Here is an 18,618-nt window from a genome sequence, read left to right as displayed (position 1 = left end):
AATACCTCGCTCTCGATCGTATTGCCCGACTTGTTCTGATTTTTATATAACTCATATAAACGATGAAAGCGATTCGCAGTTACAAGCACTTCAGTGTGTAAGCTACGGTATTCATCGTAATTATTGTAGAACTCTTGTTTGTAACGCCTTTTTTGTTCTGGGTGAGTTATTGTTGTATATTCCCTGAAACAATTAGTTTACATAAATAATGCATTAATCGACAAGTTATATTTAATTAACTATATAAATAATGTTCTGTAAGAAAATAACGTCTAATTTTTTATTATCATTTAAAACTATTTCCTCGAATTAGAATAATAATTAATAATATATACTCACATGAGGTAGTCACGACATGGCTCGGTGCTTTCCAGCCTTTCAAACCCATCAATCGGCGACAGGACTGCGGCGGTATTACCAATAGCACTACTAGCATAAGTAAGAGCGCTGTTAGAGGATTCACCATAAATAGCCGCATCACTCGTGGTACTACTCCTATTCCTAAAATCTCTTTCTCTGTTTCTCTCTTCCCTCGCACCTCGATTCCTATCACTTCTGTCTCTCCAGTCGGTGTGGTCGATTTTCGCAGTTCCATAGATACTGTCATCAGTATAATTTGGAGGGTTCTGAGAATTGTCCCTTTCACTATCATCAGGAGACAACGGTGTTAAGTTCATTGACTGATTGGAACCGCATGGAACTGCGGTGATGGCAACAGAATCACTATAGATGTTTCCAGTACCCCGAGATATATCACTATTAGCTGTCCTTTCGGCGCGATAATAATTTGAAGGGTTTTGAGAATCGCTTCTGTCTCTCCAGTCAATGTGGTCGATGACTTTACCCACAGTTCCATAGATACCACCATCAGTATAATTTGGGAAGTTCTGAGGATTGCCCCTTTCACTATCATCAGGTGATAATGGTGTCAAGTTCAATGACCGATTGGAACCACTTGGAACCGTGGCGATGACGGCAGCATCACTATAGACATTCCCAGTATCCCGAGATACATCACTGTTTGCTGTCCTTTCGGCTCGATAATCGACACGATTGCTACTGCTGCGTTCACGCTGCAATTGTTGTCTCAATTCCCAACTGTCGAAACCGCTACTGCCCTTATTACTATTGCCGCTACCACCACCGCCACCACCACCACCACCACCACCACCACTACCACTATTGCTGCTTTCACAACCACTATTAACGCTGATAGGACGATCGACGATACGATCGCCACTGCCGGTTACACTAACACTGCTGTTACTATTACTATAACTGCTACTGCCAGACACTCTTTCACCAGCGGGGATGAAGGAGATAGGTTCAGGTTTCTTGTAGTGCGATATCCGTGGTTTCTTTGTTGGTAATCCATCGCTACCCTGAAAGTATCCTGGTCTCTTATTACTAATCAAATTGGGTGGAGGTGCCGTGATTGCCGGTGGTGAGCCCGCATGAATGGAATTGGGCGACTGACCGCTACCTAAGAGTGTAAACATGTGATAAAAATTTCGTATACATATATGTAAATGATGTATTGATAGTAATTGATACACATACCGCTGGAACCACCATCACTCGAGCCGGGTGGCGTAAGATTCTGAGGTTTTCGCCTCTTTAAATTTGTCCTTTCCTGTTCTGTGTAGAAGGGCCAATCCTCCTGCACATCGTTCCAGATGTGCCTGTACAGATGATACGTGTTGTCGCGCATATAAGCCACTTGTTTCAGAATTGTTGTCATAACAGGTCGTTCACGATCTCTCAAGCCCTCTACAATTTGTCGAGATAATTAATATTGTCGACCGACTGTTTCAAGAACTTGAATGAATATTCAGATCTTACCCTTAATGATGCGATCGTAGAGTTCGAGTTTTTTATAGGGCCTCAAAGCAAGGACATGGATAAGTCTTTCCCTATTATATAGAAAAAATATAAAACACATTTAAATCTATAATAAGATACATCAATTTCTTATTTTATCTATATTTTATTGACTAATTAAATTTCACTAGCCCTTATCTCGTTAATTTAGCAGAATATAACTACATTTACTTTTTCTATCTTTCTCTATCTTTTATCGGACTTATTCTCTTTCTCTTATATCTTAATGCACTTACTTGAGTGGCCTGCGCATAATGTCGGAAAATTTTTTCTCCATATTACGAGCTGTCGCTACGTGGTTATTACTACTACTATTATTACTATTAGCAATCGGCTTGTTGGTTGAAGCTTTGGGCTGACTATTGCCGGAAACTGGAATGCTCGTCGTCGATTCCCGATGCCTTGCATACGATGACGAAGGAGGTATTGTCCTTCCGGTTGCTTTCACTTTCACCTTACGTCCGATATCTGGACCATTCGCCTTGATTACCCTCGTGCTAGAAAGAAAGCTATAATTTATATTGAAACCAACGAAAATGTATACAAGAGATCCTAATATGCTAATTCTATTTAAATAAGTAATATTAAAAAATTGAAAAGAAAATAGTTAAAATAAAAAAGATAAAAAGTATTCATGTTCTTATTTTGTTTATGTTCGTACAATTATTGCAATTTGCAGCATCGCTGATATAGAATTCTGATCGATTGTGTGGTTATGCAATTTCCGTTGTAACTGTGCATAAACATGCGCCGTGATAAAGCATTGCAATGGCAAAGAGAGACGGGGAAAAGGGTTCAGATGAAATCGCACTTGTGAGATGCTTTTTTTAACCTTGGCCTTGGACGACGACTAAATAAATTGGTCAACAATGCGAATCTTGCCAGACAAGAGTGTAAAAGGCCTCATGCGCGACGAATCACAATTTAACACGGTTAAAAAGTGTAATCGCAAAAATTCATCTGTTTGCGAAAATTTAGGAAAACAATCGTCTATGTTTTTTGAGAAAAAGAAGTCATTTATTCTAATTAGTACTAGGCAGTTTGTCTCTATAACACGATTGTATCTTTCGAATAATTTGAAAATCTCTGGAGTTTTCATTTAATTTTATTAAATTTATTTCATTTTATTTCATTAAATTAGTAAACCATATCCACGTGTGACGATATGCTATCCAAGGTATGTCTGTCGACTAAAAATCCTAAAGCACACGATTTTTTATGAATCTCGCGACATCGCGACAATGTGTATGCGCAGGATGAGACCTGCTCGTAAATTCCTTTGAATCGCGTGAACATCCGTTAGAAGACTGTATCCATAGGCGAAAGTTTGTAAGAGTAAGGTCACGACGCGAGAATTATTTATAGTTTCGTCGCGGTTGCGAGTGTTTCGTGAAGGAAAGTTCTGAAAACGGAAAAAAGAGATGTGGTCTGCCCTGCAACAAAAAAAATCTTTCGCCCAGAGAATCAAGCGACCACCAATGGCCCATGTGTCCCGCTTCTCAGGGGAGCATCCTTACCATTTGTTCTTGTTATTCTCTTCGGCGACCGCCATTCTGTGCCTGGTGGTCTCGTAAACGTCATCGTTTGCCCGTATCCGCATCCTATATGGTATAGCACCAAGGCTTTCGAGGCTTCTACGAGAAAAAAAATAAAAAGATAAAAAGAAGATAATAGGGATAAAGAGAAGAGACAATTTTTTAAGTAATTTGACTCGCAGCCTTGTTCCAATTAATCAACGAAACAAGATTTTAAGAGTCGAAACTATACATATAGATAAAATTAAAACGTAATACTTGATTTTGTCATACATTATCGCTAGTATATTCATTAATGTAATAAATGCGTCATGATACTATATTTATACGCGAATTACACGTATCGAACATACCGTGGCCCATTTTTGCTTAAAAAGTAAAGTAATACCGAGCAGAAGTGAGCTGGCGAGCGAAGTTTAATTTATCATCACCGCGCTGTTACGTTTTTAATGTCAATTCGTCAAATCACCGTATCGTCAGACCGTAAGCACTTGGTAGCCGATGCTACTGAATCGGTTCTGCTGACGCAAGCGTAACCGTTCATGAGTGTAGTTGACAGTAGTCGACACCTGCCAGCTCAGTAACAGCACTTTAGTGTGTCAAGTTGCTGCGATAAAACCACCTGCTCAAGGATGCTCTAAAGTTTTTTACGTCGCTCGATTTAGATTGCGGATTATATTACGGCGCTTACGACGGAAGATTACTCGAAATTACCGTATCGCATACCGAGTCCATTTACCGAGGCATTATTTCTCGGTTACAATGAATCTGATAGCCACTGTGACATACATAAGATCTCTCTCTCTCTCTCTTTTGCAAAAGCTAAAAAATGTAATAGCGAGGAATTCAACCATGTGATTAACGAATAAGTGTAAAGTAATTTAGCCCATATTTTTCATTCATCTTGTTCTTCCGTGAATCTTCCGTATTATGATATAATAATGTGTCCCGATATAAACGTAATACATAAATTACCTCACAAGTACTTATACCGATAATAATCAATACGTACTTAGAGTCGGTCTGTTGGGCAAGCTCGAAGTTCCCACCTTGGGAATTCTCCATGCCCATGCTGAAGGTGAATCTGGCCACTCCGTCGACGGATGGAATGCTGAGATGCTGAAATCAAAATGCAGAGTATGCCGTTTAGTCGTTGTCCTTTTAATAAGATCGTATTAAATTACGAAACGATCTGTGCGACGGAGTCTATCTGTATGTCTCTACACGATCTCTCTCTCTCTCTCTCTCTCTCTTCTTATAGCCTCGCGGGTATATTAATCGGCATATATAAAACACGAAATTCACCCATGTATCTGCTCGACTATCTACTTAATACTTATCCCATCGAACGCGTCAATTTAACTTACTTTTATACTTTATCTCTCTTTCGAACTAGAAAGTTTTACGAAACAACAAAGTGCTTTTCAACGCATGTCTATAAATTTTATTCTACTCGAACCGTTTAATTACGTAAAATATTGACGTTGGCGTTCTTTAATTTTAATATATAAGATATTAAAAAAAGCATTCAGCATTTGTTATGTATGTAAATAGTATAGTATATTGAATAAAAAAATTATATTGAGTAAGAAAACATAGGGGTCAAAAATTCAATTGTTTTTGAAATGTAAACAATATAGTGTATATTTATGAATGATTGAGATACAATAAAGTACATTAATGTTGTAACATTTAATATATTTATGCATGAAGGTTACGGTCAGCTTGACGTTTCAAAGAATTCTTTGTTGGTCAATTTGTAAAATTCTTTGTTTCGATTGGTTAAACGCTTCGAAGAATTTATAACACCAAGTGAACCGTAGCTCTAGCTGTAGAAGCAGATAATAAAAATAAGTTCTCTAAGTAAAATAATGATATTTATGCGTTTTACATTGAATTATTATATATGGACTGTATGAGAAGACTCGAGTATAATATATTCACGATAATGTCGCTTATGTCGAACGACATGCTGCATGTGCATCGGGCACGAGATCAATCTTTGATTGATGTTGCGAAACGAGAACGTTGCGGCGATGAAAGCGCGAAGCGTGTCGTCGTTTGCTGAATTAGCGCGTAATTTGCGTAATCGCGGATAGTCCCCGACTACCGATTACCGTACGACAAGTCAACCGCCGACGTTGAATTAGACCAGAGAAGATAATACCAATGAGCGGAGTATGCGCGTGCGTCTAGAAGTAAACAGATCCTAATCGGATTGTCGCCGGTAGCACGACGGTGACATTTCGATGAGGCCGTCAGATTAAAAGGAATTCGAGCAATCTCGATTCGATATAATCGCTAAGCGCTAAGTGTAAAGAGTACGTAGCGAGTCTAACTTTCAGGTCAGATTTCGCGACGATGGAGTAAGCTTAAATGATTTAATTTTTCCTTTAGAACAATAATTATATTATATCTGCATTTTTATAAACTCGACCACTATAAACTACAAATGTTCATTTGGCTCTGTTTACATTCCACTTGGTTGATGTTTTTTCTACAATCTGTTTTTTTCTACTCACGTTTTTTCCTATATGTTTTTGTCCTATTTTGTGTTCTAATTACTTTGTTTTTATCACACATAAAGATCATGGTAGCTTTGTTGGAGTATTATTTTTTTTCCCCGAGTATATTTTTTATCTGCACTCTGCAATTATTCGATCTTACACATAAACCAATCTTACATGTATGCAATAAAATTAAAATTTTCAAAAAAAAAAAAAAATTAGCCATATTGCCAACATGCAATATTTTGTATATCAAATGCATAGGTTTCTCACTTTTATAATAGAGCATATCGTATGCGGTAATCCGGAAATAATTTTTATATCACATGTGCGTCGCAAAGTGCCCCTTTTTTAACAGTTTTCCGTATCGAAAGTAACCAATTGCACACAGTAGGCTACCTTCGGCACGGAAATATCATTCGCACGCAACGTGACGTCATCAGTGCCGAAAGTGACGTTAAGCCGTGCTGAAAGGACGGTGCGCACGGATTTTAACGCCATCTCTCAGCACACTTTGCACAACAACATGCCACCAATCTTTTTCGCATACCGTGTTTAAGGATGTATCGGACTAAAGTTCAAAATGGTACAAAGTTGCTAAAAATTTGTGAAATTGTTCTTTTAGTTTCCCTAATGTATTGCAAAAAATTGAAAACGCATCCACTAAACGGTTGCTGAGTTATAACTATTTTAATTTTCACCGATTTTACATGGTATCCTTTTCTATCTTATGGAAAAAAACGATCTTGACGGATGAAACAGTTAAAAAAATATAGAAGAAATAGTACTAGTGTTTTGAATTTTTTTGTACATCTAGTATATGAATAGATGAAAATATCTGCCAAGTTTCAATTGTCTTCACAACACCGTTTTAAAGAAATAAAATATAACTTGAGATAATTGTGCATTTTCACTGTCAAAAGTTTAAACTCATAAGTAAAAAAAATCGCAAATACGTGAAAAATACCTTTGTAAGAGTAAAAATAAGACTCCAACTATCGTTCAAGTTTCTTACATCTAGATTTACTATGCATTAGGCGTAGATATTTAAGTATTTCAAATTTCATGCACTTTTGTCTAAGACTGTATGTCCGATATACCCTTAAGGCGATGCTGGACTGCCTCTCAAACTTGATCGAGGTCAATAATGTAGAGTCATTCATGCACATCATTAATGAGATGATTTCGTGTATATTTCTTTTATAGATTTGGAAATTCTTTTCCAGAATTAAAGTACACATATTAATATCCATCTGTGAATTGGATTTTAAATCGAGGACAAAAAATATTTTTTTTATTGCTTTACTTATCGACTTTTTACGCGTATATACCCTCAATTTTCGTTTCATAATTTCGTCTCAATTAGGCACTAAAATTAAGCACTAAAATCTAATTTTCGAGACTTGACACTGTTTGTTCTCGTCGTCCACTAGTCTGTGAATACGAATTTCGTAGGTACAAACTGTAGATCTTTTATATTAAACAAACATTGTTATGATGTGACAGCAAATTAACAATTTTTTTTCGTTTTTAGAGAAAATTCCACTCCACAGACTGGTAGCAATGCGTATTCTTTTATTCTGGAGAAGGATTTCCAAATCTATAAAAGAAATAAAAAGATATTGTTAAACAAAAATTACTATCTTTTTGTTGGTAAAACAGACAACTCCAGCATCCCCTTAATGCTATCTCTCAGCGCACATAAAGTTCTTGGAAATACTTCAACACCTTCATAAAGCTAGCCTCTCACAATAGTCTTTGTGAAATGTCAGTCGTGTTAACCAGAGAGTATATTAATAAATTTTATAGTTATTTTTAATGGCGGGAGAGGGTTTCGACCCCTGAACTCCTGACCGGGGCTTCGCTCCCTGGACCCCTGACCAGGGGGGGCTGCACCCCCTGGACCCCCCTCTATCCACTACTTCCACACACTTTTGTGCGCACTTGTATCGCAATATACTATTCTGTTAATCAACAAATAAATTAATTTTTTATAAAGGAAATTTTTTTCATATGCCATAGATTATATTGCTTTCCAAGAATTGGTCTTTCTTTATGTAAAAAACAAATAACAAACACGTCATTTTTAAGCTACCAATTACGTGTACAATATTGTATCCGAAGATTAAAAATTCCACCTCTTTATAATTGTGATTAATCTGAATACGTATGTTTTCATGATACGATATTATAAATAGATATTTTATTAGATTTTCTTGTTATTCGACATAGATAATTTGACTTCTGAAATATTAGACTGTTTTACAAGAGTAACGTCTGTTTCAAGTTCAAACAATCAATAATTTTCACAATATGTCGATTTAGAAATCATGATATCTCATCTTTGCATAATTTTTTATAATTAGCGACTATATTATTAACATGTATGCGAAATTGTAAGCGACCAAATTAATATTGATAATGGTCTGATGACAGACCAAAACGTATACTGAAATTTAATGTTCATAAAATATAGTTGTACGCGTAGATCTTGTATTGCTCTTTTTTAAATATTTAATTGTTAATCATTGTGAGCCTTTTAATCTTAATTTCTTTTAAATTAATTTTATTTCAATTGTATAGCCGAGCGAAGGAATCCGTACAAAGATCTCTAACAGTTTCGTGCGTATCTTATCTTGCAGGTACTCCCCTTAAAGCCGATAGCTGTTTAGCGAGTTAATTAAAAGAAAATTTCGAGTTTTCTCGGATCGTCAAAGAATTGACAGCAATTGCCTTAAGTACGAGAGAGAGCTGCGTGGTATTTTTTTTGCGAATGAATTTCATCGAAAGTCGAGTAAGACTTTATCATTTCGCGACTTTACGCCCCTAGGTTCCGTTGCCATTTCTCATTCCTCCTTCGTCTTGCATCATCACGTTATACTCTCGATCTTCGCGTATTACATGTGCTAAATCTTTTCCTTTTTTTCTCCCCTTACGCTTCTTACGAGCGGTATATCACAACAATTGCGAGTGCGTGCGAGGATGTAAGTCATTTTAATTCGAGTTTGGAAAATGAAATGACATGACAGAACAAATCGATATACAACATTCTAGACCACGTGGTGAAAAGACTAACGCCCGTGGACGAAACGTGGATGATAATGTGCTGAGACAACACACACTATGCCAGCGTAATACTTGAGGAGTGGCGAAGGAGGGGAGACGGGCACTTCTCTCATTCGCATATCGAGGCCATATGGGCTTCACGAGTGAATCTCCCTACCCCCTCTTTCTTCCGCGACGGGATGGATATGCTGTAGTCATCTCTTAAACGAAAGGTCGAATCGCGCGAGAATGCGATATGAAAGTTTTGTGAAGGGAGCACAGCGTGCGGCGAAGCAGTGGCGAGCGGGCAACCGGGAGCGCTCATTTAAATTTCACTGCGCGCACGGGAGGATGGCCGGTTTGTGTCAGTCTGGTTTGTCTGCTTAACTGGTCCTGTTTCCTTACAGCTATATCGTTCGAGATGAGATTCGTGCGAAAGTCCATTGTGCGAATTGTACAAGTATTACCGCCGGAACATCTAGCCGGTTTGGATTCTCACGCCATCATTCGAATATATGGCAGACTCGAGATCGCGTCAAGATTCCGATCAAGGGAACGTACTTGGAAATTATTTCATAGGCCAACCTCAGCGGGGACAATGATCTCTCCGTCTTCTTCAAAAGACTCTTCGAGTCTTTCATTCATAAACTTGTGCTTGATCTTTCTAATTGCTATTATAGCGGTCAGTATCTCATCATATTCCACTCCGGACGTGAATAAATTTGATTCAATGAAATTTGAATCGGGGATTTAGTCATTTAATTTTGACTAATAAGGTTTAAAAAAAAAAGATATCCAATCGAATTTTTGTCGAGGGAAACTTGGCCTGCCAATTAATCAGAGAATCCACAGATCAACAAGTTTAACAGAGTTTCTTGGTATTATTACGTATAACGTCATTAAACGTTGAGAAATAATCGTACTTTATTAATCATTTATTTGTTCTGCGCACACACATAAGGTGCGAATGTACAGACGCCTTTGCTTTTCCCACTTAAATTCTCTTAAATTCTCTCGCACACAAATACATATTATCGAATTGTATTTTTCGCAATTTGTGTCGACAGAAGAATAATTTTAACCATTGGCGATTTATTTCGGTACGGCTTTTTACGTACGAGTAGTGCAGATAATAGTAGATCGCCCACCTACTCGTGCTGCCAGGTTGGAATTATTTCGGTTCTTAAGGACGCAGCAACAGCTGAGCGAGCAACGAACGAATGAACGAATGGTAACCGCTGCTCGTTGCATTTGTGACATTCCTGCGGGCCATGAGTCGCCGTCGACAAGTCATATCTCGTAATCTATTGCTGAATTATTATATTCGCAAGTTAAGAATAAAATGATATTGTATATGAAAAAATATCGATACGTCTTACATTCATCCAAGAATTGTAAAATCAATCTGTTTATAAATGTCGTAGAATATTATCTACATAATTGTCAGAGAATTTGGGAGATTACTTTATTAATTAATTCTTTTTTTCGAATTCGCGCGCGTCATTTTGCTACATCTTTTAACAAATTTCAGTCATGTCTTCGCTAGATTCGCATGATCGTCATTCTATATGTAAACTAGGATAAAACTTGTGTATTCAATGGTAAATATTATCGGTAATCAAAATATGTGAAAAATGCGCTACTTGACAATGGTTACACGTCGTTGAATATTCTAATCTCGATTATTGTAATTTGCCATAACTTCGTTGCATTACATCCGTTATCCATCATCAGAATTCCATAATCAGTGATTTATAAAGAACATCCAAAACAGGATTATATTTTTGTGTAGCTCCAACAACTTCTTTATATATTGTGCTTTATGTACGAAAGCAACATACACATGTGCGGATCGCTTTCAAGGGTCGCTTCCAACCGGGTCGCAAAAAGATGGATATTAATAATGGAGCTTATTTATTTCTTTATGAACGTTATGTCTAAAACGGCGATATACGTTTACAGAGTTCTTTGAAGAATCGGATACATACACGTATATACGTATGTATAAGTGCGCACGTCATACGCATCGCGCAGACCGCGTAAAGTCGGCGATTAACATATGTGTAAATAATAACCTGGCATATGTCATTGGAGAAAGATGGAATGGCGTGTTTTTATTCGGAAAACGCGGTTGGAAGACATTTTAGAGAGGATTCTTCCAAGACGTGTCGCGACATGTTCAAAACTGAAGACATCGAAAATCCTTATCCATCAAGTAAAATTTTCTCCTTCTACTTGTTGTATTATAAAATATTTTATTTTATTTTATTTGCTGTTAATACATTTACAGGAAGACCCCTAATTATTAATTTAATATTATTATTAATTTTTTCGATATTTATCGCTATCTTCTCTTCCGCCATTTATAAGGTCTCTCCGTTGGAATATTCTTAAGCTTAAGTCGGATTGACTCAGAATGAAAAACAAGCGCAACGGTCAACTGCAATGGCTCTGCGACCGTAATCGATCCTCGATCGAACGCGGGAGGGCAACTTTCACTGGGCAACCGGTGTCAACTGGGTATCATGAAAAAAGGAAAACGCGTGTATGGGTGAGATATGTGCGTGCGCGGCTATGCGTATTTGTGTAAATACGAATGCGTGCGTGTAAATTGGACAAATTAGAAAAATGTGAGTATCAAATCGGCGCGTCGATGCACACGTCGTTGCGTCGATGCACATGACCTAGGCTATCGCTTATCATGGCGAACACACGTGACGACCTTAGACACGTGCCTTGGAAACGCTCGCGCATACAACTGAGGCGTGTATAGAATTGCTAGGTGGATGATTTTAAATGTATTACAGCACGTCCATGTACGTATACGAGTATTCGGCATCTTGACTACAATTTCAATTCACATTCCGTCCAGCGGTCAGAGCTTCCCAGCAATTTTTAGTTCCTAACTCGCGATTTCTCTCATTTATATTTTACTTAACAAATCTTTATATGTATCTTTTTATTTATTTGCTTGGAAAAACTCGAGCTTGTTCTATTCTAGCAACAAACCGACCGAAATTAAAATTTCTTTTCCTTTAATAATGAGAATTGAGTAATTTCAATAAATCCCTTGGATCACCAGCCAGAACGAAACGTTTAAAAAATCTAAGACAATTGATCGTTACGTCGGATGAGAGAATACACCGATGCTTTTTTACAGCCGTTTACAGCCGTATCTTTACAACAGAAATAAGGCAAAAGATAAGCGGCGTATCTCTGAGAAACCGACTGTCCCTGGCTCAGGGATGCGGCTCCATCTGGCACAAGGTCATCATCGTCACAGGTGCCCCTTTCGTCTGTGGGATAATAAAAAAAGATGCACGTGCATCGTACGCTTCGGTACAACCGAACCAATCGGTGATCTCACCGTCGTATTTTTGTTTCTCCTTTCTCTCTCACGGATCCCTCCTCCTCGCACCTCAAGCCACCTTGTTCTGTTGTTCTTCCGTACACGCGCGCGCGCACAAACATATACGCGTACAAGTTGACGTTAATTAACTAACTCCACTGACCGCAAACGGTAGGCACGTTCGATTCGCACGCGCATCGACGGCGCAGAAAATAAATCGCGCTAAGTGAAAGTAACATTGCGCCGACGAATTGTCGCAAAACAGCACGTTGTGATTTCGCGTACAATCGTGTACAATCGAATAAAGCTCGAAATGGATGTCAATAAATTTAACGCATTTTTGGAACATTGGGACACGAGAGTAAGCAGAAATGTTGTTCGTACATCCTTTATGTGAACGATTCTTTTTACAAAAAAATGACATAACGTATAATAATATATCACAATAATTTATTTCTGGTATCCGCACGAAGCATCTTTTGTTCGCAGGCATTTGAACACTTTTATGAGCTGTGCCCATTTTCGGGGTTACCTTGAAGTAGGGGTTTGAAATAACACAAAAAAATAAAAACCTGTTCTTCTTCCAAAATTATCTGATATGTAAAATCAATTCGGATTTGAATACTTTAATTTAATTGTACGACCTCAATAATTATCCAGGTATCTCATTTTTAAGATTACGCATACGCGATAAATTTTATCATTGACGGCGATAGTGCCTCGAAAATTCAAGAAATAAAGCTGTGTTAAGTGAAAGCCGCGCGGGATTACGAAACCCGGTAGCAAAAAATTCATTGTAAAGACTAAATAGACTTTAATAAAGTACTTTTTTTTCGCAAGAAATTACTGTATGTATATTGTTATATCGCCTATTAATGATTATGGCTAGTGCATAATTCGCGAGAAATATCACAAGATGCACATCTTACGCGCACGCGTTTAGTTTGCGATAAAAAGAATAAATTTCTTTTCTCAACTGCAGATAAAACGACGGATCATGCGAGTAACCAAGTACTTTGTCAAGTGCTTTCGTGAACCTTTATGAAGACATGGGTTTTGGTCATAAGTATTGCGGCAGGTCGTTACTACAGCGGTCCAAAGAGTAGTATGCCATCGTTTCGCGACTCATGAATACTGAAGTTCCTTTATATTTACGTCAAGTAATTAAATATAACGTTATAAATCAAATTTTATATACGTAAAACAAATATTAGAAATGATTGCCATTGTAAATTTTCAGCGCATTCATAGAAAGGGAGGTGCTTGCTTTTGCTTCCAGCACGATGAATAATCCGTTTGTAGTTGTGTACATCTCGCGATGTTTGTGCGTGTAAGCGATAGAACAAAACCATCCCTAATACGGCTTCCAAAGACAAATCCAAGAGACACGTCGCTAATCGTTACAATTGTGATTTCGTCTGGTTTTCCCTTTCCGATATTGCCTTTTGGAGCTGCTTTTGTCGGCGTTAGACGACTTGTTAGCCTCTTTGATTATTCAACGCCGACGATGTCTCTTCTGTCGAGATTTTATAGCCGCCATGATTTTCTGGAACGACGGTACTATCCGCCATGCGTGCGATGTACTGCCCGTCGTCGAACGTGTAAGACCCGAGGCGAGGACATTCTCCGCCTGGAATTTGCCATGAATTTGCACTTTACACACAAAAGTGGACCTTGCCTGGAAATACTTGTTTTGATAATCTATATCCTGTCGTAAAATTACATTACAAGTACAGTTTAGGTTACAATGCGAGTAATAAATCACAAAATTCCAAGTATAGTTTGTGGCTATCATTGTTAAATATCAGATGTTATTAAGATAAACTGAGACGTAAGATTCTCGTAAAGAAAAAGAATAGACACCTTTAGATGTATCCGTGGGAAAGGCAAACTGATACTCAACGCGATGATTGATAATTTACTTAGAAGTTTCACTCAGGCGTCAGAAAAATAACATAATTAAGTCGCAGAGCCCGAGTTCTTCGGCTTTGCGACGCGCGTTTATTCAGCGACGGGCCTTCGCGAAGAGCTGAGTTTGTTACGCGTCGGCGATCGTCGTTATGCTAGTGTAGCACGTTAAACTGTGGCGATTTGGTGAGAGAAGGATTCAACATCTTGTAGTAACGCAACACATTGCATTGCGACATATCCCTTTCCCTTCGAGCAGTTTCAAATTTTCGAACTTTCAAGTTAATAAAATGACAATAAAATGACAGTTAACAACTAATAATTTCTATGTTATTTTCTGTGCGCATCTTTTCAGTAGGAGATTACGTCGTAAACTTTCAGACTTGATCACGAATTGAAAAACACTTAAACAATTATGAAATTGACATTGTTAAAAGTTAAACAGTATCACTGCTTTTAAACTGCAAGATAAAAATAGTTCATCGATAAGTATGTCATAGCGTAAGTTTCTTAAAATTTTTCTAATTTTCTGAAATTTTTGTTTAACACGTCATGTAAAATGTGTCGAGATTAATAAATCAAATAAACAAATTAAATTTTAGATTGATTTCTCTAATAATAATTTGTTAACAAGTTTTAACTACATAGTATTAACATGTAACTGAAGCTAGCAGCCAAAGGCAGCAGCCAAACGCCGAGCAGCCAGGGCCGAACGTCATATAGGCATTTCCAGGGGACACCATTCAATCAAACGTTAAAAATTCCCTGGTTATGAGATTTTCATTCGCGATCGTTATTAATTGTTTAGTGGTTATTTAAATTGTTAATTACGTTAGTCAAATACAAGAAACGCTGTCTCCATATTTTTACGAAAATATTTTTTGAAGTCTAGAACGACTTAATTAACCGTATATGAGAAATTTTTATGAAAATGCATTTTTGCAAAACATAATTGATTACCAGAATAATGCAGCGATTTTTTTTGTAAAGTACATTACCGCTTTTTGCCGCACCCAGAGCCGACGACGAGCGGTTTCACGGCTCCAAACAATAAAAATTAATTAAAAAAATATTTATAACAATTAGGAAAATGCACGTCCTCCCGTGAATGATCGATCAGTCGATTGTGCGTCACGGAAAGATATTTCCAGCCAAATTTGGTGGAAATCGTATGTTGCGTTTAGGCGTGAGGCGCAAGAAATGATAAAAATTAATTTTCAAAATGTTTATAACAATTAGGAAAATGCACGTCCTCTCGCGAATAATCGATCAGTCGATTGTACGTTACAAAAAGATATTTCCAGCCAAATTTGGAGGAAATCGTAATTTGCATTTAGGCGTGAGGCGCGGAAAACGATAAAAATTAGTTAAAAAAATTTATAACAATTGGTAAATTAAAAGTCTTGTCGCAAATGATTGATTATGTATTATAATGACTAAACTCTATGCAAATTTTTCAAAGTTTGTTAACAATTTCATAACCAGGGAATTTTTAACGTTTGATTGAATGGTGCCCCCTGGAAACGCCTATATGACGTTCGGCCCTGGCCGCTTGACGTTTGGCTGCTGCCTTTGGCTGCTAGCTTCAGCTACTTGTATTAACTACTCACCATTTATAGAAAACTTTAACTTTGTATAAGTAATAAATTATATTATTTCCCGCGCAGATTTTATTTTATAATGGAAAAATCTTTTTAAAGAATTTTTTAAGTTTTTGTCTATTTTTTTTACGTCAGAAATTCTGATTTTTATCATCTCCCTGTCTCATATTTTACAAATAGACGAATATAAGCAAATTGTCGAAACATGAAAGACGAGACTTAATATTCCTTGAAGGACCTAGACCCAGTTTCCAATGGCAATTGGCTAATACAGCGTCACAAATAATGCGCGGAATTAGGTTAGAAAGTTCCTCACAGCCTTCAATCGGTCTTAGTCTTTATCTCGAGTGAAAACGATCAGTTACATTACTGCCTAAAAATTGCGCGGAGAAAATGTTTGGCAAGTAAGTACACCGCTCGTGAGTTGTTTACGCATATCGTTTCCGTTGCTTCTCGTGATTTTTGGGAAAGTATGATCGCTACAGATCTCAGCAAAAATGTGACTTATATTATTAATAACAATAAAATTTTAGCACGTATTTAAATTCTAATACTTTTATTATCAATTAAAGTGTGCAAAAAAATTACATAATGGACTTGAATTTTTTGCAAAAACAAAAAAGATTTACTTCAACTATTCATATGATTTTTATGTATATCAAAGCATTTTAAAAAGTGATATATCAGTTGTTCGCGCATTTCTCATAAGATGTATAAAACTCTAGCTCAAATATTTCCTCGAAACTATATAATTAGTAGATTTGAAATTTTAATATAATATTATAATAGTTTTAATAATATAATAGTTTCACTTTAAATAATATATTCTATATAATTTGTTGAACTTGTTACGTTCTTCCAGATTTACGCGCAAGTTTCACATCACACTTTAAAGTGAAAGAATTATTAAAATTTATGAATAGTAATATTTAAGAATGTTAGTATTTTTCGATCTTTTTTAAATATTAAAGTATTATAAAATAAAGAAACACTTAAAAAGAACGCTAGTTGAAAATCGGTATATTCCTATTGCTGAATTATGTGCAATCAAGCACGTCTCGTGGCATACAGATGAGCGATTCGGCTAATTAATCGGATATTTTCGCTTATCATCCACGTTTGATGTCCTTTGCTTAGACTGACACGTCGCCGATTATAAGCGTGCAAGCGAATGAGCGAGTGATCTCGATAATTACAATAGTAATATAAGCAATAGCAGGTACGATTATTAGCCAATTCTTAGAAACCGATGTAAAAAAATATTCAATTTGCACGTATTAGAGCACACCTATTCGCATCGTATCGCGCACGGAGATAATTATCATTGAGATATCAGCTCGTGGTATTTATTAGCGACTTGCTCGCAAATTATTATCCCGCGGAAAGTCTAAGTGATCTTTCATACGATCATTGCGCTTGCATAGCAAATATCGTAATATTGTATCTACACCATTAAATCTAAATATGGTTAACGAATTTAGTACAATAATAGTCTAATCACCAAACAAAAATTAATTTTATTGCATAGAAAGATTGAATTTGTAATATAAAATCAATTTAAAATTTTTAAAGAAGTAAAACATAGATAATCAATTCTGAATTTTCGCATTTTTTAACTTTAACTTTAAGATCAAGTCCTTTGAAAGAAGAACAGATTAGATTACTCAGTTATATTGAACTTCTCTGAGTCTCGATGTACTTTCCAGTTCTTTGAACTCGTATGTCATTTGCGACGGAAGGCAGCGGTCTGAAGGAAAAGCAGACGCGATCTCGATCGACGGGGATTCTTCAGTTTGGTTTAAAAGAGAAACTCACGCGGTCCTCGCTCGATTCGAAATCGTACACAGATTTTCGGCGCGTTAGGTTCGCACGGAATAGATTATAAAGCAGGGAGAAAATTCCAGCTCGTTAAAATCGGCATCCTTACAACGCGAGCAAGTCGCGAAAATGCGTCAACGATCGGCGATTTCAAGTGCCATTGAGCCAACACCACCGGTGGCACCTCGCGCGAGTCGATGACTCAGAAACGCATTATATTTATAGCGGCATACTTCTTCACTCTCTGCGAAGAGGCGGGGTGAATCATGCGGCTCGTCGTTACGCGAAATCTCTCGCCACTGTATCCTTGTCGCCACTTTCGTCTTTTCCTCCTCCACCTCATTGACCCCAAAGTATTGTAGTTAAATATGGATAATGTGACTCGACGAAATGCTTGCTGATTCTCAATTGGATTCTTTCGCGTGTGAATTTATTTCTTTTATCTAAAATATATGTGTGCGCACGCACACATACCTGTATAATTATCATTTGTGTATTGAAATATATAAATGTTGGAATGTTGCGTATCGATCTAATTAATGCTTACACGACAATCAGCTCTTAATCCGACGACGACAACGAAGACGACGACGACGACAGTGTGCTAATTAGTATGTCAGTAGGTTGCCGATTTCAAATTGCGAGTCGCCCAAATTTGGCGTTGATCGATGACAAGATTCTACACGAGGCACACAGAATGTGCATTTTTGCATTTTATTCGTGACAATTGTCTTCCTACTGGCCTCACAAATTATTTCGAATTAATCTCAAATTACCCTATGTTAAATATATACCTTTATTAAAATCAGAATTTACGGGTTCTCGCGAGGTTCCCTTGTCAGTGTATTGTAAAAATTCATCATTTTCCGCAATCGTCAGCCTATTGCAGAAATTATTTTTTACAATCCTCTGTGTATTGTAAAAATTCGATATTTTCTGCAACACTCTGTGTATTGTAAAAATTCGATATTTTC

At 37.0% G+C, this 18,618-nt stretch overlaps 1 protein-coding gene and 1 long non-coding RNA gene across 2 annotated transcripts in view; both read right to left on the bottom strand.

Annotated features, from left to right (window-relative positions):
- LOC105831846 (RNA polymerase II elongation factor Ell) overlaps positions 1-18,618 on the bottom strand; it is an 88,295-nt gene that overhangs the window by 10,861 nt on the left and 58,816 nt on the right. Inside the window, exons 3-9 of the mRNA XM_036293990.1 lie at positions 4,429-4,535; positions 3,399-3,515; positions 2,118-2,378; positions 1,843-1,913; positions 1,561-1,770; positions 340-1,483; positions 6-183 (exon numbers count right to left, since the gene is read on the bottom strand). Coding sequence (XP_036149883.1) covers positions 6-183; positions 340-1,483; positions 1,561-1,770; positions 1,843-1,913; positions 2,118-2,378; positions 3,399-3,515; positions 4,429-4,535 — 2,088 coding nt within the window. The remainder of the gene's footprint in view (positions 1-5; positions 184-339; positions 1,484-1,560; positions 1,771-1,842; positions 1,914-2,117; positions 2,379-3,398; positions 3,516-4,428; positions 4,536-18,618) is intronic.
- On the bottom strand, positions 14,761-18,495 carry LOC118647938. Its single transcript, XR_004965086.1, has 2 exons — positions 15,832-18,495; positions 14,761-14,892 (listed from the first exon to the last, which is right to left on the bottom strand). It is a non-coding gene; the product is annotated as an uncharacterized LOC118647938 (long non-coding RNA).

This window comes from Monomorium pharaonis, chromosome 11 (assembly GCF_013373865.1).
Source record: "Monomorium pharaonis isolate MP-MQ-018 chromosome 11, ASM1337386v2, whole genome shotgun sequence".
NCBI lineage: Eukaryota > Metazoa > Arthropoda > Insecta > Hymenoptera > Formicidae > Monomorium > Monomorium pharaonis.
Note: the sequence above shows the minus strand (reverse complement) of the source record. Positions and strands in the feature narration are given on the sequence as shown.